This window comes from Cloeon dipterum, chromosome X (assembly GCF_949628265.1).
Source record: "Cloeon dipterum chromosome X, ieCloDipt1.1, whole genome shotgun sequence".
Taxonomy (NCBI): Eukaryota; Metazoa; Arthropoda; class Insecta; order Ephemeroptera; family Baetidae; genus Cloeon; species Cloeon dipterum.
Window position 1 is genome coordinate 10,870,574 of NC_088790.1, and position 24,839 is coordinate 10,895,412.

The window sequence follows — 24,839 nt, forward strand, 5'->3', positions numbered from 1 at the left end:
GGCAGCCGAACGGACGGAATTGCAATACTGCCAACATGACGGAAATTCGGCGCTGCGGGAAAAATGAGCCGTTCAAGCGCACATAAAATTATGGTCGCAAGACGCAAGACCTCGCGGCCACATATTTCATATTATGCGATAAATTTTTGACAGTTAAAAAAGAAACAATCTAATAATTATATTAATTAATTAAGAACTGTTAGAAGACTTTGCTTTTGGTCTAGTGATGGTTAAAGGTTGTCAGTCGAGTGCGCGATTTCTCAATTCGGATCAAAATACGATATTTTTATCATGACATTAATCAGCAAAGAAAAACAAGGCACTGTGTACTTTGAACAATATCATTTTATAGATCTACGGTTAGAGCTAATAAAAAAAAACTTAAATGCTGCTCTTAAATCAGACTTTTTATCGCAGAAAATATAAATACAAAATCTATCTATGCAGAAAGCTGTAAATTGTTTAAAAATATTTTTACGAACTATTGGTGATTATTTTATTGACCAGCAATAATAATAAACGTAATTACCCTTAATAATAAAAGATATCATGTAATTGAATTATGAATAATTCGTTTCAATGAAACACAGTCAGCTTTAAATTAAAACTACAATTATATTTAAAATATTTAAATAAAGAGAGCGATTTTGCTGTAGTTGCAGCCAGCTCAGTACTGTGCTAATCAAAGGGACAAAATTAGACCACGAATTCAAAGTAGATCGAATTATCTGATTGTAGATTTATTTATTCTCGCAATAAAACATACATAATACACAAGTAAAATGGTCACTTGATTTATTTACAACAGTTCAACGTTTTCATAAAATACAAACACAGCAATGATATAATTATCATAACGTAATTTTCACAATTATGTACAATTAATATCAACAATTTGTATATGTATTTCTCTATAGCAAAAGGCAAAAAGTTTACACTTCAGTTTAGCAATCAATATCTTGGATATGTTAGTGTGACTATAAATTAATCATCCTCCACAGTTACCTTTAATAATTAAATGGTCAACAGTTTTCAAGAGAGTTTTGATTTGAGCATATCAATCATTATGTTGCTGCCGTGTTAACTTTCACAAGTCTAATTTTTGTCTAAAACTTCAACGTAGGTGGCTGGGAAGATGCCGACAACGCCTTTCAGTTCTCCAAGCCACCAGCCGTCCTCTTGTTTTTCCCTGATTGTAATTATATCACCTGTAATTATAAGGATAAAATTAGATCTTGATTTTGCGTTTGGTTTGTTAATTTTGGTACCTGTGGTGAGATTGAGCTCGTCGCAAAGATTGGCGGTGTATTCATAGAGGGCCCTGCACTGGCCCAAGTTAGGCAAAATTTCATTTTCCTGCTCGTCTGCGTTCTCCCCAATGACGGGCATCACAACTGCGAAATCCTTCTCGTCGCTTGTCTGACTTGAAAACTCGTCTGGAAACAAAGGTTTGTTATGTTAATTATCCCCGCAAACAATTTGAAGGTCAATTCTCACCAAAGTCGCTATCTGGCTGGTTGGAATTTCCATCTCCAGAGCCTCTGTCCGGCCAGTCTGGACACTCCATATTTTCTTCTCGCACCCAGGGAGGCACCTGAAAGGGGGAATTAACTCAATGCGGAAAAATAAGAGATATAAAACCAGTTAAAGATGCTCATTTAGACAGCCTACTCAACTTTTCAATCTAAACCAAATTTTTGAATTTGATTAATTTTCGACAGAATTTATAATTATTTAAAACAGCATAAATTAAATTTTTTCTTAGTATTTGATAAATTATTTTCTTAGTGTGCGTATAATATGCAATGCAAATCTCAGGATGGTGCAACTCTCAGTTTTTTTAGATACAATGATAATGGTTGAAAAATAGGAATTTTTAGCTGCGGTGTAATATAGTGAGGATATCAAAATTGCAAAATAGGTCGATTGTAGTCTATGGAAAAATTTTGGAGTGACCTCTGATGTCGGACGAGACCATCAAAATAGATAATAAATCGAGCCCTAGTGTCAGGGTAGCCCTCAAATGATCCAAATCATTCAATTATTTGCATGTCTAGCCACATTATAGACACCTGACAGGCTATGTATTGATTTAATCAGCAAGATTTACCCACAGTTTGAATTATCAAGTAAGAACATTCAGATTATGTGCAATGCGACCTTTTGGAGGCCATCAAAGCACTCAGGCAGCGCCCTGATAAGCCTAAAATCTCGTTCCTGAGAACTCTTTGGGCACCTATATCCAAAACCAGCACACTTTACCTTTAAAATGCTTTGCTGCAGTCCTTGCCTGTCCCTGGTGACCTGAATGTGGGAAGCGAGCGGGTGGGTGCTTCTGCGGTCACCGTTCAGCTCGGCTAGGGTGCTCTGCACCTTGTACCTGGCAGCCTCCAGGTACGTAAGCATCGATCTCATCTGCAAAAAACACATACAAATAAACCATCGAAGAAATGAGGCAATTTAATTTCTTACGTGGTGGAGTTTGTCACTGACGTTCTGCTGAGAATCCTCGTTGCCGAAGGTCGGCGTCTGTTGCAGTGCCCTGGCCAGGTTCTCGACGCCCTGCTTGGCTCGCCTCTCCCGGTCCAGGTCCTGCCTGATCAGCTGCAGCAGCTTGGACAGCGCCAACCTTCGCCTGTCTCTGTTCATTGCCAGGGTCACGTGCTCAGGGTAAAAGTCGGGCAACAGTTGCTCAGGGATGGGCTGACCTACGCCCTTGACCGAGGCCACTGTCTGCAGATCGCGAGCCACGTCGCAGTTCTGCACAGGCTCGTTTAGACGCTCAACACTCTGTTAATGAAAAGAAAATAATAAATTGATTGCATGGGATAAAATGTTTAAATCAAGCTAGTTGTTATGGAATAGAAAATAAACCGGTTTAAAATTTTTTAGACATTTTAACATTTAAATTTTTAAACTGTTTTAAATATCTTAAGTTCTTGTCATAGATACATAAATTATGTCCCTTTTTCAAGATTTCATAGTAAATATTTTTAAGATGTTTTTATTATCACGTTTTTCTATTTTTAAGTCGCATAAAAATTCTTATAAATTTTTATTGTATATAAAAATAACTATTGAAGATTTCCAGCCAGAACAAAATTAAAAAATTACCTGATTGACTTTAGGGCACATCTGTGTCAGAATTTGGTGGTAATGTTCGACAAGCTCCTTCAAATGCTGCAACCTCTCTTCCTCCAGCGCTTGGAAGCATTGACTTCCTCTATTTACGGCTGTTTCCCACTCGAGTCTGATAACATTATAAAAGTCAGCAATCAAGATGAAGGTTCGATTGTTGCTGTTGTGCAACGCTCACCTCGCTCTTTCGGCTCTGACGCAATAGGTGTAGTACTCCACGTCCGACTTTTTGACCGACTCCTCCGCCTTCCTTCTCTTTGTCTCCAGCTAAAGTCATGAAATAAAATTTGTACGATATATTTCGATGGATTTTATACGATTTATTTGATCAGACCCATGATATTTCCAAATACATTTATATAGTTGTATTTGTGATTTTTGGAAATTATTTAGTTCTTAACTGTAAACCTTTGGAAACTACCCAAATTTAACCAAATTTGTGTCGTTTTTTCATTACGATTAAATGTTAGAGCAATTAAGAAAAAAATAAAATTTTCTCATAGGTTACAAAATTGCCCATCGATTGATTAGTCTCAAAGCTTTTCTGTAAAATAAATTTCCCATAAATTCGTTCATTTTTTCTAGCCCCTTTTAATGAATCCATTAGTTAATTCACGTCACATAATGCTTCTCAAAAGTCATTAATCCCATTTTAAAATAGGAACTTTTCCATAAAAAAGATGCAGACGACATATATTATATAACAATTAATTTAATTTTTTTAATATTCGTTCAAATTGATGCAATTTTTTATAAGCAGAGCAAGAAGCTGATCATCCAAACCTTATTTACAAAAAAGGAGGTACGCACCTTTCCAATTTCCTTGTCAGAGACGGTGGGGCTCCTGGCCGATCGTCCGAGGCGCTGAGCCTCCTGGAGGGCGTCTTGTAGGCGCTCGTTCTCCCTGGCGCAGGCGAAGCTGCCCTTCTTGGCCTTGGCCTCGTGCATGCGCCACTCGGCCAGCACTTTGCCGCTCTTGTCGACGGCCGACTCGACCGACTTACGCACCCGGTGCTGCGCCTCGAGGGTGGCCCGCAGCGGCCGCACCACCCGCTCGGCCAGCGCGGCGGCAGCCTCGCGGTGCGCCTCGCCCTCGGCCTCCATCTGCGCGGCCGCGTGCTGCCACGCCGAACTCACGCTGCCCACCGCGTCCTTGGCATTGCGCGTCAACTTGCCGCTCAGCTTGCTTAGGCTCTTCGCGTATTGCGCCTCCGCGTCCGCCCTGCAGACACAGAATTTCAAATCAATTTCTTGGACACGGCTGTGACTTTTAGACAGTCGAGAGTATTTTCTCTTACAATCATCGGATCATCGAATTAGCTATAACCATGCGATTTTAAGCAGTAAAATGCCAATTTAATTCGTCTTTAACGTCTTTAATTTGCTGACAGCGACTAAAAACAGCCTGAAACCATGTTAATCGGCTACAAATCTGGACAAAAGTGGACAGTTTCGTTTCTGTTAGAATTTATCCAAACTAAAACGGGTCCAAATTTTCAGCCTTAAAAATTCTAGTCCAAAAAATTGCACATTTTTAGACTGTTTAGTAATTTATTATTGGAATTGGGAGAATCGATAATTTAACAACTAAGCGTGTCGTAATAGTACAATTAAAACAGATTTTCTAATTAAAAAAACTATTTTAATCTTAGGATGCAATAAATATAAATGTGTTCAACTAAAATCACGTGTCAGAAACATAATACATTCTTATGATATACAATGGAAAAAGGTGGAAAAAAGTATACCGCAGGCCTCATCAGCAGTACTTTACATCTAAAACAAAATTCATAGCCATCAGAGAATTATGAATCAAGTGGATCGTCGAACACGTTAGGCTACTAATTGCTGAGCTTAGCCATTCGTTAATTTTTATTTTTTTATAAAATAATTTCATTTTTATTAGGCTTTGCCAATCACTCCAACGAGCTCCTGACATCAAATGCAGACTCGTTAATCTCAAGTCTTTGAGAGTTTTATCTTTTCTCATGTAATTTAATTTTTAATCCTTTTTAATTAAGAACAGCAGGAAAAGCTCTAATGAAGGCACACGATAATTAAAAACCTAGCATGCAGAACATTTTTTGTTTAATTTTTATCTCCTTAAATTAAGGGGTGGAGCTGCACTAATTATTCAATTAATTACCGGTATTACAGACAAGCTTTCTTTTTCTTCTCTCTGCGAGAAATTTAATTTGTATCAAGTGAATTCGATCGCAAAATCAAGCTAGCACATCGAATCTATCTAACGAGGTGTTTGTCGAGGAGCCCTTTGGCACAGTTCGAACAAGTCTGCTCTATAATTTTGGCAAGAGTAAAAGTGAAAAAAGAGTGTGAGGGTCTGCCGCAAACGAGCTTGGCTGTCGAGTCCAGCGGCAGCAGCAGTTTTACGAGACAGCAGGAACAGGTGATTATTTCGGGCGCATCATTTACGCTCTCGCGAGACAACCGGCAAGTGCCGCGAGCATTTTGATTTTCTCACGCGTAAGCGTATATAAAATATAATCTCGTCTCGATCGTAATCTGAGAGCACGAGCTCGCTTTCTAATGCGTGAAAAGTTACTAGAGCAGCATCTTCGCGTGCATGCACTTAGAATAATTCAAACAAGTGCAAGTGACGACGAGTTTTCTGCGCGTTAATCGGATGCTGCTGGGAAAAATTAAATTGATTATCCGTCATTAGCGGCCGCCTTTCTTCTGAAATGATTTTCTCACGAGAGCGCGTGTTTACTTGTACATCTGAGCACCAAAGTGAAATGCACTGCACCGTTGTTAAATGATTTTTAATTGTGTAGAAACCTCAGGTGGTACAAGTGCGATTAAAATGTTTTAAATTAAATTGCATTAATTGCCGAAATTTTTATAGCTGTCTAATTAAACGAGAATCGAGTCAATTAAAAAGGGAAACGAGAAGTATTTTGATCCGAGTGGTACGTGCGATTTCCCCTGGCAGCAAGTTCAAAGTCAGGGCTGAGACGAGTATTGTTCACTCCATAGCTGACCGCAGCTGCGCGGCGTGAACAATTGTAAATAATACTCCGAGTGCCGTTCTAATTGGAAGATGACACCGATGACGGCAAGAGTATTGAGAGAGAAACTGCATATTTCCAGGGAAAAGAGCCAATACGCATTGTTGAGCTTGGCAACAATAGTACTTTTTGTGAAAAGCTGGGGAAATCGCTCAAATATACACCGAGGCAAAATAAAATGACATTCAAATCAAATATAATGATGAGAAAATACGTGTTAGTAAACGGCCTAAAAATATTAAAAAAACGAATGGGGGAATATTTATTTGCTCTTTTGATAGGCAGCAGTAGAAGACTATTTTATGGTAACGGTATGAGTTTTTTTCCTCCTGGATTTTTTGTCTTGTAACAAGCAGAATTTATTTTTTGAATAACCTCCAAAAATTACTTGTTATGGGAATTTTGTTGCAAGTAGAGTAGGCGTTTCACAAAATTTCAATACTTTTTTTTAGCTCGCCAGCTATGATTACAATTAATCGTATTTAAGGATTGAAATTCATTAAGAGCCTCATGCATTTAATTGTTTGGCTGATATTTAGTTTCGCAGAGCAGGTAAAGCTCCTGCTGTCCCAATCAGGTATAACGGATCGAAGAAGATTTAAGACACTCTTCAATTCAAAATTAGATTAATTAGAGCCATTGAGCTATTTTTTTGATTTAATTAATATAGTATTGAATTCCCATTTAATGCAATAGTTTATCTCCAATATCTCCTCTCATAATTTTTTTCATAATTGTTTAAGTTAATTTGTAAATAAAGTGGCTCAAGGTGACATTTCTATTCAAATAAATTTTTCATTTCAACGAGGAGTCACGTTTGAAGCTTTCTAAAAAACTGTGGGAAACCTTCGCGGCTATAGGGACAATATTTGCGCACGAGTTGCACTTATTGTGAATGAATAATGACCGCCAACGAAAAGAGAATAAATAAACTCACCTTTCTTGGAGAATGGCGCTGAGCTCCTTGCAGAAGTCACCACCCTGCTTCATGTAGCGCCGTAGTTCATCAAATCCGCTCTGGCCCTGCAACATGACGCCGAAAATTCGTGGTTGCCGTTAACTGTTTTTTCACAAAGAGCACTGCTCGCGATGACATCAATAACAAAACAGCGAGAGCGAGAGGTGCTGCTGACTGGACAGAGGCCACCGAGCTAGCGGTCACACATGGCTGCCGTGTAAACACACACTCGATGACTGCGACGAACTGACTGACTGAATGACTACCAGCAGAGTAAACCCGGTTAGCACTCGACAATCTGAACTGAATGGTGCGAGAGCCAGGAGAGAAGGGAATCACTTGGCAGATCTCACTCTTCAGTCGACACTGATTGGCTTGTCCCCTATATAAAATAAATAAAACCCATCCGCTTCGACGCTTCGAGCCTCAGGCCGATTTCCATGAAAAGCAAAGTGACAAAAAGACCGAGTTTCTAACTGATTACTGACTTAGTTGAAAAATTCATTAAATTAATCTGACCCTGTTCAATTTGGTGAGCATCCAAACCGAGGATACGAGATACGAGACTATCCTTAGGTGCAGTTGATTAAATTATATGTCAAGAGGCTTTTCTCTAAGGCCGTTGCTTTTTTAATAATTCATTTGTATTTTTACTTTCAGTTTGAGCCAGATGATAGAATCTGGATCTTTATTCTAACGTAAAATTTTTACAATCTCCAATCCTGGCCAAAATTATCAAAAAAAAAAAAGGATAAAAATATGTATTCCTGCAATTATATGTTAGCTAGATCGTAGAATTTTCCTTAGAAATAAAATATTTTTTTATTCTGATGTCCATTTAGCCTTTCTATTTAATGAAAGTCTCGTTTGTGTGATTTATTATTCTTTTGTTCAAATCGGAATCTTACTTGAAACGCCTAAATTTCAAGTTAGTTTAAAAGTAAACCTTTCCACGAAAATAAATAAACATTTTTGACTGATTGTAAGGAATTTCAAAGATAACCTTAAATGGAATTTTCTATTACATTTGCCTCACTTTATTGCCATTGTGTTGCGTTTTGGTGCAAATTTCCTCGAGGTAACTAAAGTTATTGGCCTCGTTCTGATTGTGAGTTGCGTCAAAACTGGATCACTGATTGAGGATGCGAACGAAAATTATTTATCAGTAATTTTACAGCCCAACATCCCGCGGACAAAGGAAGATCCGAATTGCTTGCTTCACACAGCACTTGTCACCGCAAAACGCCTCAAAATTGGCGTGAACAGGTCCAGTCATTTTTCTATGGTTCACACTTGTTGGTCACGCAGCTCTTTCTGGGAGAGTGGACGGAAAAATTGCGCTTTTTGCATGTGCAACCATATCGAAAATCGTAAATTTCTGCACGCAGCAAAGACGTTGACTTCGAATTTGCTTGCGCGGCATGATTCTGGTCGGTAGTGCTGTGTTTTTAATAATCGGCCGGCTTTACAGTTAGCTTGTCTATCATTATGCGGCTTTTCGTGAGCGCCAGATGGACTTACATTGCCTTATTCGCCGCTCGCGCACGGTCGGTGTTGTTGCAGCGTAATTAAGCCATTTGTGCTTGTTCATAACTCATAACGTTTCCTCTCGAATTTTATTCTACCTGCGCAGGAGCAGTTCTAAAATAATTAAAGCATTGATACTTGAAAGTAAAAAAAAAATTGATTTAATTTTGTGAGTTTGCAAGAATATATTTTTAGCGTAAATTTTAATTTTCCCGTGGCAATGAAATAATTTTTGTTCCTGCCCGGTGTTTCTCCAATTTAATTTAAATTAATTCAATAATAATAAGCAGTATTCTTAAAATTTTGGAACTAATGTTTAAACATTAATTTTTACCGCTTTTCTTTCTCTAAATTTCAAAATTCTAGTTTCACCAAACCAAAGGAAGGCATTGCAACATTTAAATGACGTAAACACTAAATTATTGTCTCAGGCAGGGGAGTACTTTTGCTTTCTAATTTGTTGCAAATTAATCGGAGTATCCGCTTATTTATCATAGCCCGTCTTCCTCTCTCCGAAGCGGTAAAACAATTGGCCGGCTAATTGACTGCAAAGGGACTATGCTATACTTTTGTAATCGCGCGCAAATTGCGTGATGCATTCTGTACTCTGATTGCAGGCCCATGTCGAGGGGGAGCGACTCGACGCCGTCAGTTGAATGCACCGTGTTGCTTTCGACTGCCGCGGTTGGCCAATGAACGAATGAACGCCACCAGCCGAATGCTAATTAAGCAACATCTTTGCAAATGAACGAGCCGGCAAAGCACTGACCGAAAACATTATTATTTCTGCCGAGTAGGCACGCCGCGAAACTGTGTAACGGATATACCCTAGCAAAAGTAAAACCAACTCACTCAGCTAAAAGTCATTCTAAATAAAAGCGCATATATATATAGGTGTAGGATTTTTGAGTCGAATATTTTTTGTTTGCTAATCAATTTTGACTTTTGCTTGTGCTAAAATAATGAGCAGAACATGCTGAATAATATTTTGAGAAAAGGCTGTCTGATGATTTTGCTGAAAGATTTCTGGATTGCACCACGTTAAATTCATTTTTTACATAATACTTTGTTATTACCTGTACGCCTATTATGACCTATTTGACTTCCTAAACCACCCTAGTTAGTCACTGATAGGTTAATTGAGACAGATTTACTTGTAACATTTTACCAAGAAGCATTTCTCCAGCATGATCAACAATGAATCATAGACTTACTAAAGACAAAATTGATTTTATCAAACAGAGATATTTATATTTAAATTTAAGCATGAAGTTTTTTTGGACTTAAGATTAAGATCCAGAAATTTACAAGGGGTTAAAAAACCCCGGAAAATTACACGATTTCAGCCAATTTTGCAAATAATCATATGGGTAGTATTTTTCAATCCTGTGAATAATATTGTAGCGGTACAACAACGCGGTCCTGCTTTTTGTTGGAAGCCAACAATTGTCGGCGGTTTGAATTATTGTAATTTTGCATTATTGTTTAAAATCATCTTTCTACTGTTAAACAATAATGCAAAATTACAATAATTCAAACCGCCGACAATTGTTGGCTTCCAACAAAAAGCAGGCCCGCGTTGTTGTACCGCTACAAAATAAAAGTTGCAAAATATCTCTGACTGTCTCTATCAATTTGAATTAGTGACAAATCTATTTATTTTAAAAGTTTAAAAGATTAAAAATATAATTTTATAAATTTTTCGGCGTTAAAAATGTTTTGAGTCATTACTAAAAAATTTAAATATGTATTAGGGTCCGAAAATTATCTCTTAAATCTTTTTCAAGCGCAAGGAGTAAAAGATTTGATAGCTAAAATACATGCAAACAAAATTATTTAAAAAAAAAATAAATAAAATAAAAGAATTAAAAAACCTAAGCAAATACCTCATTGATTTGTAAAACCAGATTTGGCGACGAAGCCCAGATGACCGATCTGCGAAGAGTTTTGCCCCTGCTGAGGGTGCTGTACTGGTTCATCATGGTGGCGTAAATAATAATTGAATAATCCTGGTGATGTAGCACCTGTTCTCGTGACCACGATTGAGCACCGACTGCCTTCGAATTTGGGCAGGAGTGGGTGGCGCACGCGGCACGGGAAGTGAACGCGCGGCCGCGCCGAGTGCGCCTGCTCTTCTGCATTGTGTGCTGCGCGTTTCCTCTTTTACGAGCTAAAAATTTTAATGAAATCGCAATCGCAGCTGCATGTGATGTGCGCAATCCGCGCGGTTTGTGTCTTTTTCTCGCTCACACACACACACACACACACACACACACCAAACATGAGATTTTCGGCGAAACTTTCATATTTCACACCGCGAGCAGCTACGTCTTCTCATTCTCTGCCCGGAAAATGATAGCAGCATTGTTTTTCAAACGAGAGTGAGAACCAACCGGCAACGAACAATGGCAGCGTTGTTTCCAGAGCAGGGCGTGGTCCCTGTTCGAATAAAACGAGCGATTTGAATGCACCCGAGCAGTTCAATTGGACGCTGATATGTCTATTCTTATTGTCAAAATATAAGAATGTGCTCTCATTATGCAAAAGATAGACGTTACAAGTTTCTTCTAAAAATAATTCAATTGGTTTAAAATTTTATGAAATAAATATCAAACCAAGATATAACAAATTTGGATTATTATTTTCTTATATGGCGACGAAATAATCGGACTGGTCCTCGTTCGAGATTTTATTTTTGAGTTAAAAAAATTAATCGACTGTTTACTGGGACAAGCCATGCAACTATAATTTTCAATTTTAGGTTAGTATTATTCAACTTAAAATGCGCAGTTTCTACAGAATTAAAATTATGCTACACTTGTATAGGATTAATTCCCCGCAACCATCTTCCTTTTCTCGCCGTGAAATGTGGCATTTAAAACTGTCCCCGTGCTTCCTTATAGCGTTATTACATAATAGAGGAGCAATTCCGTAATTTATGGCGACAGCAATTAAGCAGGTCAACTAGCCACTTGACCCGCACCAATCGTAAAGCAAAACAACAGAAGCGGCGAACGCTGAATTCCGTCGCGAAATCGTGCACGCGCGTCTGTTATTCTCCGCGCGAGATCAAATGGGAGAGTAGAACCAGAAGAAAGATACACTCGTCATTTATGTACTCTCGCGCTTGCTTCTTCGCGACGTGGTAATTATACGGACCGGCATCTCGTCCAAACAAATAGCTCCTCGTCGGCTCTGAAATGCTAAGTGTCTTTGCCCTTGCACTCAAAAGTCGTCGCCGATTAGACCTTCAAATAATCTTGTGGCTGTTGAACGTTTGAATTAAACGAATCTCGCTTCCTCCTCAACTAATGTTGATTTATTTTAGATAATTTGGTTCATATCACACATGGTTTCATTAAATAAATGTGTGTGCTTGAATTTAGACAGTTATTTTGGATTTTGTTGCTGGTTGTTGCTCATTAATTGGATTGAGTGCACCTGAGAATCTGAGAAGAATATTTCACTTATTTTTTAGCATGAACAAAATTAAAAATATTGCATATTACAGCATCTCCAAATTGGCTGGTAGAATCTGTAGAAAATTAAAGTCTGCTTTTTTCTTTCATTGATTGATCGTTAAAAACAACTACTGTTCTCCGCAGCACATTACTCGTTAACGATTTCTGCAGTTTTCGCTCACCTGAAGGTTCGAGAGTGAAATAAGAAATATTTGTGGGTATAGTGATTTGCACCACACTTCTTCTGATAAATTGTGACTAACGCTATAGCAGTGTCATTCGGGGAAATTTGGAATAGTAGAAACTAATGATGTGTTGCAGCGTTTCGATATTTTCCATCAACTACTGTGCTTCCGCCCTCAGCGTTCCATTTTCCGGTGGGTCCATGGTTTTCCCAGCACACTCGTGACGCGTGTGATTGTGATCAGTCGATCTTCAGGCGTCAAACATGAAGGGTGGCACTGAAACTTTTCTGATTTTCTCGGCTCTGCATATTGTGAGTAATAAGTTTTCTGGCATGTTTTAGAAATATGCGTTTGATATCTGGACAGAAATTGTCATTTACATAATTTCCAACCAACGCATTAAAGAGAGTTCTGGAATTTTGTTAAATCGTTACAATGTATTACGCAGTCAAGGTATGGGCGATTGTACACTCAATTTGTCAAAATACTTTTATGTATCGAGGTGAAAAAACGCAAAGCATGTGAGAAAGGGCAAAACTTCAGGTAAAAAGGTTGACCTAAAACCTATTTAGGAGGTGAAACCGAAGTTAGCCAAAGACAAAGATCTCACTTTAAAGTCTTGCAATCAGTTACGCCTTGTATAGGGAGGGAAACTATGCCGCTTAGTCTTTCAGTGAGGGTGGAAATTTAATACACACACTTTCATCTACAAAATAATTATAATTATAAATAGTTTTCTGTTTTTTTAGACAGTCTGTTTAAACAAAAAATTTTCTCTAGCGTAACGACGTTGGCTGTACTTTTCAATCATTTGCTACAATGTTTTAGCTGATTTGATCAGACTTATTTCTAATGGCAATCTTTCAGGTTGCTTGCTTCAATTTGGATAGAGAAGAGTTTGCTCCTGAGGGAAATCACTCTATTTCAAAGCGTGCTAGTGTATTGCAAAAAACTTGCAACACAGAGTTGTATGAGGTAACAGATTTTAAAATTTTAAATTAAATCCTTTTCAATCTGGTGTTACCAACAGTTTTCGATTTTTGTTTCATATTTCATAGCTTTGGATTCGATCCAGTTGACGACCGACATTATTTATGCTGCTAGCTTCCTGAAAACAGGAAGTGAAGCCATGCGTCATGGAAAATATACGCCATCGAGATTGTCGTTAACTTGATTTTTGTTCTAGGGACCTTTACCAGGCACATGCAAACTACCATCCACGCAAAAAGATCTGCTTGCTGATGCGAAGAAATGCCAAACTACTTGTAATAAACAACTTTTGGGCAATACTTGAACTTAGTTGAATTTTGCAGTGAAAGCAAAAAAATTGAGCGATGCCGAGGCAGTGGTACATAAAGGAGTAAAATGTTTTGTTTTTTATTCAAGGATTATTTCAGTGTCTGTGGGACTGTGCATACCAAGCCAAGAAATGGGTTAGTGTCACTTTGTGATATTAAGTTAAACTAAGAGCTGAAATATAAAATCAAAACTTTGAACTGGTGGTTTAAAGTGATTTTCTCCCTAGGAATAAGTATTATGATAGACACTGATTGCAGGTTAGTAAGACGGGAACCCTTGACCAGAAACTCATCACCACTGATTTCAACAAAGGCGTAGACAAAACCTGGGCATCAGTTGTGACTGCTGCAGTAAAATCTTGTCTAACTGACGCTACTAGTAAGATATATTCGACTCGCAAAAACCATACGACATTTACTGTAAATTTTTTGTCAAAATACTTTGAAGTTAAAATTACAAAAAAGCTATAACAACGTTCTATAATCTACATTGACGCCCACAACTATTCTTTTAACAGAGGCATCCACTGCAAAACTTGCTTCAGGCTATGTCACAAAGTGCAAAACTGCAGCCTACTTTTTCAACACTTGCTTTAGGGTGAAATTATACAGTGTAAGATATGTTAATCTCTTCTCAATCTGCAACAGAATAATTTAATGTTGAATATAATTAAAACCAGGCTTCATCCTCGTTGTCAAATTAAAGAGAAATTCGAAATACTTGGTGACGTCGAAACTGGTCGAGAAATAAAGAAGACGAATTTCTCTTTAATTTGACAACGAGGATGAAGCCTGGTTTTAATTATATTCAACATGAAAACAACCTCGAGTGGTCGCACTTTTCAAATATAGAATAATTTAAGTTAACGTATTCACCAAAATTCCACCGTCTGAGTTCAAATTTATTCGCTGTATTTTTATTCGTAGGAATGCCCAAAAACTGCTCAGTCTGGGTCCTACTCTACTGTGAAAGCTGCCCTGGCTGCCTGCGATTTTGCAGCAATCACCAAATCCGCCTCGCAGTTAGCTGCCTCAGGAATGTCCGCTTTAAAAAAAATGAGCCAAAAAGATATTTTGAGCGGTTTGGAAGCTGCAAAGAAAGATCCAAATGCAGTCAAAAATTTGCTTGGAGGTGCAAAACCTGAGGATTTATTGAAGTCGATGAGTGGAGCAGGCGTCAAAACCGACGATTTAAAGAATATCGCTGGCAGCGGTATTGATCTAAAAAAATATGCTAGTTTGCTAACAGGGTAAACCAGAGCAGAAAAAGCTGACAAATTGCTGAGTTATATGCTTTTAATGGGAAAACGGCCTATATGTAATTAAAAATTGGTTTATCAATAAAGATTCATTGTGATTTTGATTTGGACAGTGCATGTTACATTTTTGTTTGATTCAGTAAAACTTATAAATAATATGAATTTAGCAGGGAAAAACAGAGAACGAAAAGCATGCTATTTTTTCAACTAAACAAAAGCACTTTGAGGTTGTTCTGGACACGCAGCGGAGAAGGTACTCTTCTGGTCCATCTCAGCTCTTTGTTGCTCTCGAGTGAGCGCCTTTCGCGCAATTAATGTATGGTATGCTGACCCGCTTTACGTGATCAATTAGGGTCCATTCGCAAATTGGTCCGGTGGCGAGCAGGGACTTTGCCTCCCGCTGTTTTACTCTCATTAGCGGTAATTGGGATCCGTTGCACTCTTTCTTCCACTAGATAAACTTCAGGTATTTATTTACAATTGCGAAGTTACTAAGAGATAAAGTGGGAAGTGAATTTTAAGTTGAAATAAAATCTCTGGAATCTGTAATCTTCTTCGTGGAAGACGAACATAATTTCATTAATATTAGCTCCTAACCGAATAAATTTATACACTATTTATACACTTTTTATTATAAAAGAAATTATCCGTAAATATAAAAATTGCTAAGACTGCATGCTTGTTTCAGGTTGACGTGCAAATATCTCAATTACAGAAATCAAGCCAAAAAATACTAATGATATTTGAAGTTTAATACAAATTTAAATGATACCTAGAATGGAAGGAAGCAACACATCACAACACCTTTGATCATCTCTTCGCAACCAGTATGCGCTAGTTCGATTTCGTTTGGCTTTTGTTATCAGATGCTGAATATGTGGAGCATAAAAATCACCCACAAAATTTCTATTAAGCGAAAGAAACTTCACATGGTCAATAATTGCAGGTGATGGTGATTTATTATTAAGAAAGAGTGTACCAAACGAAGCAGAGCAAATGGAACTTTTTAAATTAATAAGTTTCTAAATGAAGCACTCTGTTCTGTTCTATTAACGCGGAATAGATTGAACGAAAATTGGCTTCTTTTGTTCGATTTTCTAAATTCAAACACGTCGGAATTGCGACAAACGTGGCAACAAGGTCGGCCGACTGCTGCATGCCCGTGTCCAAGTTAAGTGAACAATTTTCGTAAAAAAAAATAAAACGCGACTGGTGCTTATAATGTGATAAAAAATTATCTCTAGTTTTGAGTTGTCCAAGTTGTAATGTAAGTTAGAAAAGGAAAGGAAAATGCAGCGGCTTGTTTGCAGGGATCTCAATGACTGAAATTCATTTTCCCCTTTATTCTAAGATTTTGAAAATATTAAGTTTAAAATTGCCATTAAATTATTTTCTGAATACTTTGGCTTTTTTGTTTTGATGCATACACTCGTTAAAATTCATTAGATTGTGTACTTATTTATTGAGAATTTCCATTAAATCAACCACATATTTTTAAAACCAACGTGAAATGCGAGTCATAAAAAACTGGACTCTCGTCGGCAAGGAACTGCTAATAAAACAATCACAAGAAATCTTCCGTTTTCGTCTGCTCGCTTTTTCTTCCTGCTCTCCTGCGAGCAAGCGAGCGAACATTCTCAGCATTTTTCCCTGAAACAAAGCAGCGATGCATTTCGCAGCAAAACTTTGCTTGCTTTTGTTGTGTTCGAATCAAGAAAAAGAGAGCAGACTGACCCAAATTGCGCAAATTAAAAGTAAGTCCGGTGCGTGTATAATTAAGCACGATAACGAAACTTCAAAACGAAATGCATATATGAAAATTGTACAACTACATACGTGCTTACAGAGGAGGAAATGAAATGGAATATCGAGGCCATCAGCCTGCACCTCTCGCCGGAGAAATTAAAGAAGAAGCTGCTGCGGCGGCCCCGCGGCTCGAGACCGATCTAGATTGTTTTGTAATTAAACATGTTAAAAGCGGATGAAGAATTAATAAAATTGCCTTTGTGAAAATGATACAAAAATACCAAGCGCTACTCTCCTTTTGGAATTAATGCACAAGAATTTAAACTATCAAAAAACTGATTTTGTGAAGTGTTGAACTAGTTCGAAAATTTCATTTCTATTTTTTTCACTTATAAGGGGCACAAAGTCAAAGACTCTTAGTTTAAAAAATCAGGTGTTTAAGATGAGCTTATAGTGTTAGAATAATAGAAAAACGTTAAGCGTAAACAATTCTCTGCCCGCCGGCCCAGTTAAAAGCGAAACCTACTTAAAATTCTTATCTCCAAATACGAATAACAAATCAAAAGCCTACTAATTCTCCCGTGACAACACTCTAATTAATGTTGTCTATAGATGGAGATCACTTTCTAAATGCAAATCGATCCAAAACCAAAACATCAAAACATCAAGCACGCGCAACCAGGGCCAGACTATTAATTTGAAATTATCCCCCAGATGAAGTGGAAAATTGAGCAAAAACCTAAAATGTCGCCACTCCTTTTATGGTAACAGCCTTCTACAAGAAAAATACGCAAAAGATTAATCCTGTTGCGTTTGCAGCCCACGTTGTTGGCGAAAAGGTTCGTCTCGCAGGAGAGTGTCGTCGTCGATTCTGCATAGCCGCTCGGTTAATTGCGTAACTTGGCCGCGTAGGTCGTCGCGCCTCCACAATTGGCCATCGCGGCCCACTCGGCAAACCCGATTTGGAGGCAACCAGTTCTGCTTTTGGACTCGCCGGCACCGGAGCACGGACCCCCTCGTGCAAGCACGTTTCCACCGGGTGTGCGATAAAAAAAACGAAGACGGACTTACTTGCATGGCACTCGTACAAAAACGCTTCGAAAACAACCGTACGCGGGTATTTAAATCTTGTGCAAAAGGACTCATGTACTTCAAACGGCTTAGAAACCACCAGATTCAAATTTTAAACTATATAATTTTTTATAATTCTTGAATTTAATTAGTTTAATATTCTTAATTTCTATTGATATGATAGTTTTACAACCTTAGCAGTTTTTTTACAGATTTTATGTCAATTTTAAGAGTGACCAGTGAGTTTGAATTTGTAGATACAGAAATTTTCAAGGTATCAGAAAAGAGCCGCACATCTTTTAACAACAATGCATTGCTAGCAAATTCCTGTATTGTACAGACTCTGAATAAAAATCTAAAATTAATTTTCATTTAAAAAGACATCAATTTTTCTTGTAATTTAAATTTTTGTAAAATCGTAAACACTGATTCACAAGTACAAATTTTTGGAGTTTTCTCTCGCTACATGTAAACAAGAAAATCAGCTCAGCATGATTGTGTTTTAACTGTGGAAGAATAATAAAAGCACCAAATAAATCCAAAAAATTTTGGCAAAACTCAACGATTGTGATCATTTAATGCAGTAAACCGCGTGGTAATAAATGATCGGGATAAAAAATGGCTGATTTAGTTCCTCAATGAGTGAAATTAATACCTACCTACCAATATAGCAAACAATAAAGTTACGCACAAAAAAAACTAATGACCATTTCAATTTGTCATCAAGATTAGACTGGCGGTTGAAAGCGAAAGCATCTCACGATTTGAGCGAGTGAGCAAGCAACAAGTGCAATAGCGCGGCTCTCATTGATCTGATTATTCGCCTTCTGGCCGTGCATGCAGCATAATGAGTCGCAAGTTTGTATTGACTCTCGTTTAACAGTCGAGTGATTGAGCAAAAAAGGAGGCCGGTGATAAAAAGTGTCTCGCAGCAGCAGCAGCGGCGAATGCACCGCTTGCCGGCGTGGCTGGAGCAAGGTAATCGTGTTTTGTGCATAGATAGAAACGCTGCACGCACAGCGCAGACATAAGAGCTGAATAAAGGTTTCTAGTGTGGACGCGTTGGCCAATAAATACGCTTATATGATGCAGAGTGACACTGCGCGTGTTGGTCGGTGCGAAAAGCGAAACGATAGAATCGCTTTGGTTTTAGTTCTCCACTCAATACGCGCGTCAAGGGCGAAGATTGGATCAGCGTGGCGTGTGGAAAGGCGAAAAATTGCACATGACGTGGGGTTTGCCAATTTGCGGTTGGAAAAACCAGGAAATATTACGCAAATGTTTTACTCCTGTTCGTGAACAGATATTTTCAATTTTCTGTCCTCAAAACTTAAATGGACAGGTGGAATATCTTTATCAATAAATTTTAGGGAATCACTTTTTTTTCGCATTAACAGAACATTTACTTTTAAATATATTAAACGTCAGTTAATCATTTTGAATGGTTGGCTTTTGAATTTTAAACCATAAAAAATGATTGATTTTAATTGTGTTCAGTCGATTGTTTTCCTCGACTATAATGAATCAGAATCTTCTTCAGTCAGTTCTGAGGCACAGATTTAGTTTTGCAGCATGTCGTGATTACGTTTGTTGAAGGGGCCGAAACAGCTGCTCTCCAATTAAGAAAACGTGCGATTTACTTTTTCCCTTCGCCCAGCCTGAACCAAGCAACATCGCGTTATTCTTTTACTGGCGTTAAAATGAGATTTCTAAATTAAGCGCTGTCCATTTTGCAATTATTTTTAAAAGTACAGTTCGTGGGAAAGAACTCGGAAGCAGGTAGAGGCAATAAAACAATTTCTCCGGTAAACCAGGCGAATTTAATTAATAAGTGCGGAAATGTATTCACGAAAATCAATCAAGGTGACAGCTGGTGAGCATGAAAGTGAGCAAGAGACGATTTTAAGCCTTGTAAGTTAGCACTTGCTGTTGGTTGACATTTTAAAAAGAGAAACCTGGACTGGCCGCGACGAGCAACGAAGTGCTCAGTTTCGAGTGAATAATTGTTTTTGTCCAAGTGAGTAGTGAGTCGATAACCTTCAGAGAGCACAGAGACAGCAATGTTCTCTCTGCCAAAAAGCAGAGCCGGTCTTTTTACAAATTTGGCGAAGACGGCATTACTTCTCCGGCTCGATAACTGCTCTTTATCTTTTTAGAACAATTGGGCGTGCGATGGAATAAAGGACGCAGGCAGGCACAAAATCGCAGCCTAGCAGCCTTGCTTTGTTTATTTAAAACACTCTCGCTGCGCTCTTATCACGCAGCATTAATTTTGACTATTTAATTTGGCAATCTCTCGGCGCGGGCAATGCAAAAAAGCGACACTGAAGACTCGCTCGCTCTCGTCGCGGCTGCTCTAAATTTGGTTTGGCCATCTGAGAGAGGGATCTGTCGCACAGATCGAGCGATTGTGCTGCCAAAGTCGTGAGTCGATTTCACGAGCAGTTCATTTTTACTTGAAAACGGCAAATACGAAAAAATATGTAAATAGTGCCGGTTTGGTCACGACTTTGCAATATGAAACGCTGGAAGATAAAAACATAATAAATACAACGCCAATCCGATCAATTTTCTTAAAAGGGCGGTTAAATTATTTCCATCTCTATATTATACCTTCGCGAAACGCATTAAATTTCGAGCCAAAATCCATTAAATTAAAGATAAACGAGCGTCCACTGCTCTCTAAACGTCCCTTGCCATGTCACCTGTCTATATTTGCACTCGAATGCAGAGCTTAATGGAAGCGAAACGATCGTAAAAACGCTCGGGCACGCCTGCTGTTTGCGCAGATAAAAATAATTAACGAAGAAGCGAGTAATTATGGGCGGCGTACGAGAGAATGGAAGTCTTTGGCAAGGCGCCAGCACGACGTGTAATTATTCTCCAAGCAACCCTCCACAGAGTGTTGGATTGTCTGAGTCCCCACGCGCTCGATCGACATTCCCAGACCAAAAAACGTATAAATCGGGACTATTTTAGGGTTGCCGTTCTTGGGATTCTACCGCAGGAGGATTCACGCCTCGTAAATTTTCAGTTTGGTCCGATGTGTTGTCGCTCACGTTTCAGTATTACTCGTAAATCCAAATAAGTCTCCACTATTTAATGAACATTATGGAAAGCTGCAATTTAAAGTTTAAAATGCCTTCAGCCTTTAATCAGAAACCGTCAAGGTCTAATAATTACACAGGTTTTTTAATTGCGTTGAGCAAATAGTGCCCAAATTTAACTTCGTCTGATTTTCAAACGAATTTGAGACTCATTTAATTGAATAAAGATTTAACCAGCTCCAACGATTGACAGGTATTAGGTACTCACCTCAATGGGCAAATATTTGCTAGCACGCACGTCGTCCAGGCCGGGCGACATGAGCCTGACGCTCATGGCCCGCTCGCAGATTGCCCTCGGCAGGATGGGCGGAGGCTCGGACAGACCCCTTGAGGGCAGCGGTGGCGGCAGGGCCTCGGCGGCCTGTTCGTCCGTCACGATCATCGAGTCTCTGTTGGAAAGTCTATCGCCGATTTTCTTGGCACTCTCGCTGCCCCAGTCGCGCATGGCGAGCCACGCTTTGTTCAGCGAGTGTCGGACGGCGCCCAGCTTGGGCGGGTGCAGCGCGTGAAGGCGGCGTTTGGAAATCAGTCTGCCCCCGGGCCGCCGCCTGAACTCGATGTTCTCGTAGGTGGACTGGGCCCTCGCCAGCTCCACATAGTCATCTTCTGGAGAAATCTCCGGCAGTTTGATCACGTCCTCGTCCTCTTCACCTTGCTCGTTGGTCTTTTCTTCATCTTTTTTCTCGTTTTCAGCCGTGGGCGAGATTTTGGCTTTTGGCAACTGCGGCGACGGAGGCAGGGACTCGTCCAGGGCTATGTCCGTTGCGTCGTCCAAGGTGAAGTCGCCGTCGCGATCTGAGGACGTGCTGGACGTCTCTGGCCCCGAATCGTCGGCGTCGATTAGATTTCGCTTTTTCTGTATTTCGAATTTCGGTGTGGCCCCTTTCGGCGGCTCCAGTTTTGGAATTTTTGGGGACGGCGTATCGGCCGGCAGGTCGTCTACTTCCTCCCTTGCGATTGGCGCTTGCAGGTTGAACTTGACCGATTTTTTCTCCAGCAATGTGTTCAACTCTTTGAACATCTGCTCTTTTTTCACCTCTACGGAATCCACGCTCGGCTTTTCATCCTCTTTTACCGTCGGTTCGTCAGGCTTTTTATCGTCTTTTACTGCCGGTTTGTCAGGCTTTTTATCCACAATTATCTCCTCTGCTATTTCTTCCTCTGCTCGGGGTGGTCCGCCGCTTTCTTCCGCTTGTTTACACGCACTATCACCCTGTTGCAAGGGGGTGGGCTCGTCAATCGCGGCAGCTGCGGCGCACGTGCCTTCCTGCTCGACTGGCACTTCAAAGTTATCAGAAAAATCGTCCACGCTTTGCGCCGGTTTTACTGTAGCCCGCGCTTCATCGCCGGGATCGAAAGCGTCGTCCGCGAACAGAATTTTATCCATCTCAGCCAAGTTTTTTGCCTCCGACTCGCTCAGTCTAAACGGATTGGAAATTTTCGGGAAGAAAGGATTGAGGCTTGGTTTGGCCACCGGCGTAGAATACTCCTCGGACGAAGGAGTCGCGGTCAAACATACTTCCGGCGAGTCGAGCACACTCTCTGGAACAACAGCGGCGGTCGCGACTCCAGAATTAAGCGTCGCGAGCGAATCCGGATTGAAACTGACTGTGAAAAAGCCCTTTACAATGCCGAGGGAGTTTTCAGCGTCCACCTCCTCGTCCAAAGAGGCGCTGCTCGTCCTGAGCGGAGCAGACTGCGTGTCGGCCTGCTTTTCAAGTGTCACAGCACGCTCGTCTTTGTCACTAATGTTGACATCGGCAACTGCAGGGGGAACGAGTTCTTTAATCAGACTAGCTGCTGCTTCGATGATTTTGTTTCCGTTCTCGTCGTCCTGCACGACTGACTGTTTTTGCGCCTCCATCAGCTTCTGCAAGGGCGACTGTGCGTTTGCGGGAGAGCCAATTTCAGGCGTCGAGCCTGTCGAAGACTCTTTCATGTGGTTGATGGCGGAATTCTCCAGCACCTCCGCCATTTTTTTCAGACGGCGAGTCAGGGTAGTCAGACCGTCCTCCAGGTTTATCGTAGGGTCCTTTGGTTTGGAAAGTTCCTCCACTGGAGGTGGGCTCGTTGGAAGGGGCGGCGGGCTCGGCGAGTTTTTCAGGGTAGGCACCTTTTCCTCAGACTTGGGGACAACCTCTTCTGTTTTCGCTTCAGAAAGATTTTCTCCCCGAGGAAGATTTTCTTCCCGTGGAAGATTTTCTTCCCGTGGAAGATTTTCTTCCCGGGGGAAATTTTCTTCCGGAGGAATATCCCCACCTTTTGGAGTGTCTTCTGATTTTTCGTGTTCTTCCTCCGCTTCCTTTTCCTCAGGGCACTTGATAGCAGCTTCGGGCGCCTCGTCGCCCCCTTTATTCTTGTCAATTGTCTCGAGGATGTCCTGCAGCAGCGCCCCTTCCGGGCTGTTAGGCAGCTCGAGGACAACACTCCCAGAATCCTCATCGGCCGTGTTGTAGCTGCTGCCGGCGGGGGACTTTGGGGGCGGCGGAGGCGGACTGCACGAGGGTCGCTGCACCTGAGGAGGTGGCGGTGGCGGTTGCTGCGGGGACGAGATTATCAGGGACACTGGCCTGGTCGGCGGCGGCGGCGTCTCGGGAGCGGCCTGCTGAGGCTCGTCGCCGGCCCGGCCGACCCACATGGACACCCTGCGAGCGGCGGCGGCCGGCACGATGGACGGCCACCAGCCGCCGCCTGCACGTTTCTCCTTCATTGTTGCACACGCACGTCGGTCCGCGTGCGTGAGCGGCACTCGTTGCACTAAACCAAACACTCAAGTACGATCTCGCCGCGAGAAGAAGAAGAAGAAGCACAGCCCCCGGAAATAGAACAGGCCGGCGGGACCCCGATATAGCACAAAAACTTCCCCGCCGGTCGGGTCTACCCCCATTCTTGTGTGTAGTCGTAGACCACGTGATTCACGCTCGCACGCGTTCTTTCATTCCGACACTGCATTTAGGGATGTTTTGATGCGTTTAGTCTTAAAGAGAGAAAGCGCTGGCCGCCCGCACGGACCATCTGCGCGCTTTTCTCCCCGAGGGACCATGTGTGATTTTATTTGCTTCTTCGCCATGTGGGTGGCGTCTGGCGAGGTCGCGGGCTTTAAAATTTACACGTGTTACTGAGTTCAACACCTTCTTTAGAGGATATTTATGTATCTCTTGGGAAGCTGTTGAGTTTTAACTTGACTGTTTTATAATTTAAGTTACCCGAAATGGTTGGTGGATAAAAATATCCCACATTCTTAATCACCATACAATTTAAAAGCAGGAGAATATCGGGAAGAAATGCGTTATTTTTTTTAATTTTCGCACAACTGTTTAGTGCATTGGAAATGAAAACTAACGAAAAATTAGATAATAAAAGTAGAAAAAAGTGTATTCTGTAAATTCTAGACAGAAGAGTGGTTTCAAATTAATCAACTAATAATCCTGTGTGCAATGCGGTCGTAAACCACACAATCGATAATCGTTTAAACCACAGTAGTGTTATATCGTGTAGAGAAACACGAAAAACCGGACATTTGCTTTGTAAACAAAAGGCTTTCTTCACTTTCTATTATTAGTAAACGGCCTTGTCAGATTTGAACAAAATCATCTCGTTTAGCCGAGAATAATGGACGCACTCTAATTGGATTAACGACGAGAACATGTGTTGCCTGGCGCTTGGAATATAGACTGCAGTTCTTTGAGATGCTCGTAAAAGCCCGAACGCGGGCAAACACCTGTTCGGTGCGGCGCTTTATGCGTGCACCAGCCTTCGCTTTTTCACTTTCCCTTGTAACAAATAACAATTATACTCTCGAAAGAACAACGCGCATGTGTTGTGTGCTTCACTTTTTGTGCCTCGAAACACACACTGGTTTTTACTATTTACGTTGACACTCTAGGTCGTAATTCAGGCCGTTGAACCCTTTGATTTGTTCTCGTACCTGACCTGATCTGAAAAGCCGCCTCTTTCTATTTTTCGTTTAGCCGATTGAGTCTGCGAAGTCGTGCTTGGTACAAGAGGTTGAGATGAAGACGCGCGCTGCTTTTCTTCATCTCCACGGCTATTGGTTTCT

The 24,839-nt window shown here is 40.4% G+C and overlaps 2 protein-coding genes across 2 annotated transcripts; one reads left to right on the forward strand and one right to left on the reverse strand.

Annotated features, from left to right (window-relative positions):
• Nucleotides 1–724: 724 nt before the first annotated feature.
• Nost (Nostrin) lies at nucleotides 725–23,548 on the reverse strand. The gene is made up of 10 exons (XM_065492438.1): nucleotides 20,988–23,548; nucleotides 7,105–7,190; nucleotides 3,949–4,360; nucleotides 3,317–3,405; nucleotides 3,115–3,250; nucleotides 2,473–2,790; nucleotides 2,263–2,415; nucleotides 1,498–1,594; nucleotides 1,269–1,436; nucleotides 725–1,208 (listed from the first exon to the last, which is right to left on the reverse strand). The coding sequence occupies exons 1-10, from the start codon at nucleotides 23,487–23,489 to the stop codon at nucleotides 1,096–1,098; spliced, it is 4,074 nt and encodes a 1,357-aa protein (XP_065348510.1). The 5' UTR covers nucleotides 23,490–23,548; the 3' UTR covers nucleotides 725–1,095.
• LOC135945054 (uncharacterized) lies at nucleotides 12,483–14,977 on the forward strand. The gene is made up of 8 exons (XM_065492439.1): nucleotides 12,483–12,609; nucleotides 13,166–13,273; nucleotides 13,485–13,563; nucleotides 13,612–13,646; nucleotides 13,696–13,731; nucleotides 13,855–13,975; nucleotides 14,115–14,209; nucleotides 14,524–14,977. Exons 1-8 carry the CDS (start codon nucleotides 12,562–12,564, stop codon nucleotides 14,848–14,850), a joined length of 849 nt encoding a protein of 282 aa, XP_065348511.1. The 5' UTR covers nucleotides 12,483–12,561; the 3' UTR covers nucleotides 14,851–14,977.
• Nucleotides 23,549–24,839: the final 1,291 nt, after the last annotated feature.

Excerpts from the sequence above, each read along its gene's own strand:
- Nost (XM_065492438.1), bottom strand. The coding sequence starts at position 23,489 with ATGAAGGAGAAACGTGCAGGCGGCGGCTGGTGGCCGTCCATCGTGCCG. Across the intron at positions 7,191-20,987 it reads GCAAATATTTGCCCATTGAG|GGCCAGAGCGGATTTGATGA; the intron begins GTGAGTACCTAA and ends GTCATGTTGCAG. Across the intron at positions 1,209-1,268 it reads CGAGCTCAATCTCACCACAG|GTGATATAATTACAATCAGG; the intron begins GTACCAAAATTA and ends TTATAATTACAG.
- LOC135945054 (XM_065492439.1), top strand. The coding sequence starts at position 12,562 with ATGAAGGGTGGCACTGAAACTTTTCTGATTTTCTCGGCTCTGCATATT. Across the intron at positions 13,647-13,695 it reads TGAGCGATGCCGAGGCAGTG|TGTCTGTGGGACTGTGCATA; the intron begins GTACATAAAGGA and ends GGATTATTTCAG. Across the intron at positions 13,976-14,114 it reads TTGTCTAACTGACGCTACTA|AGGCATCCACTGCAAAACTT; the intron begins GTAAGATATATT and ends TTCTTTTAACAG.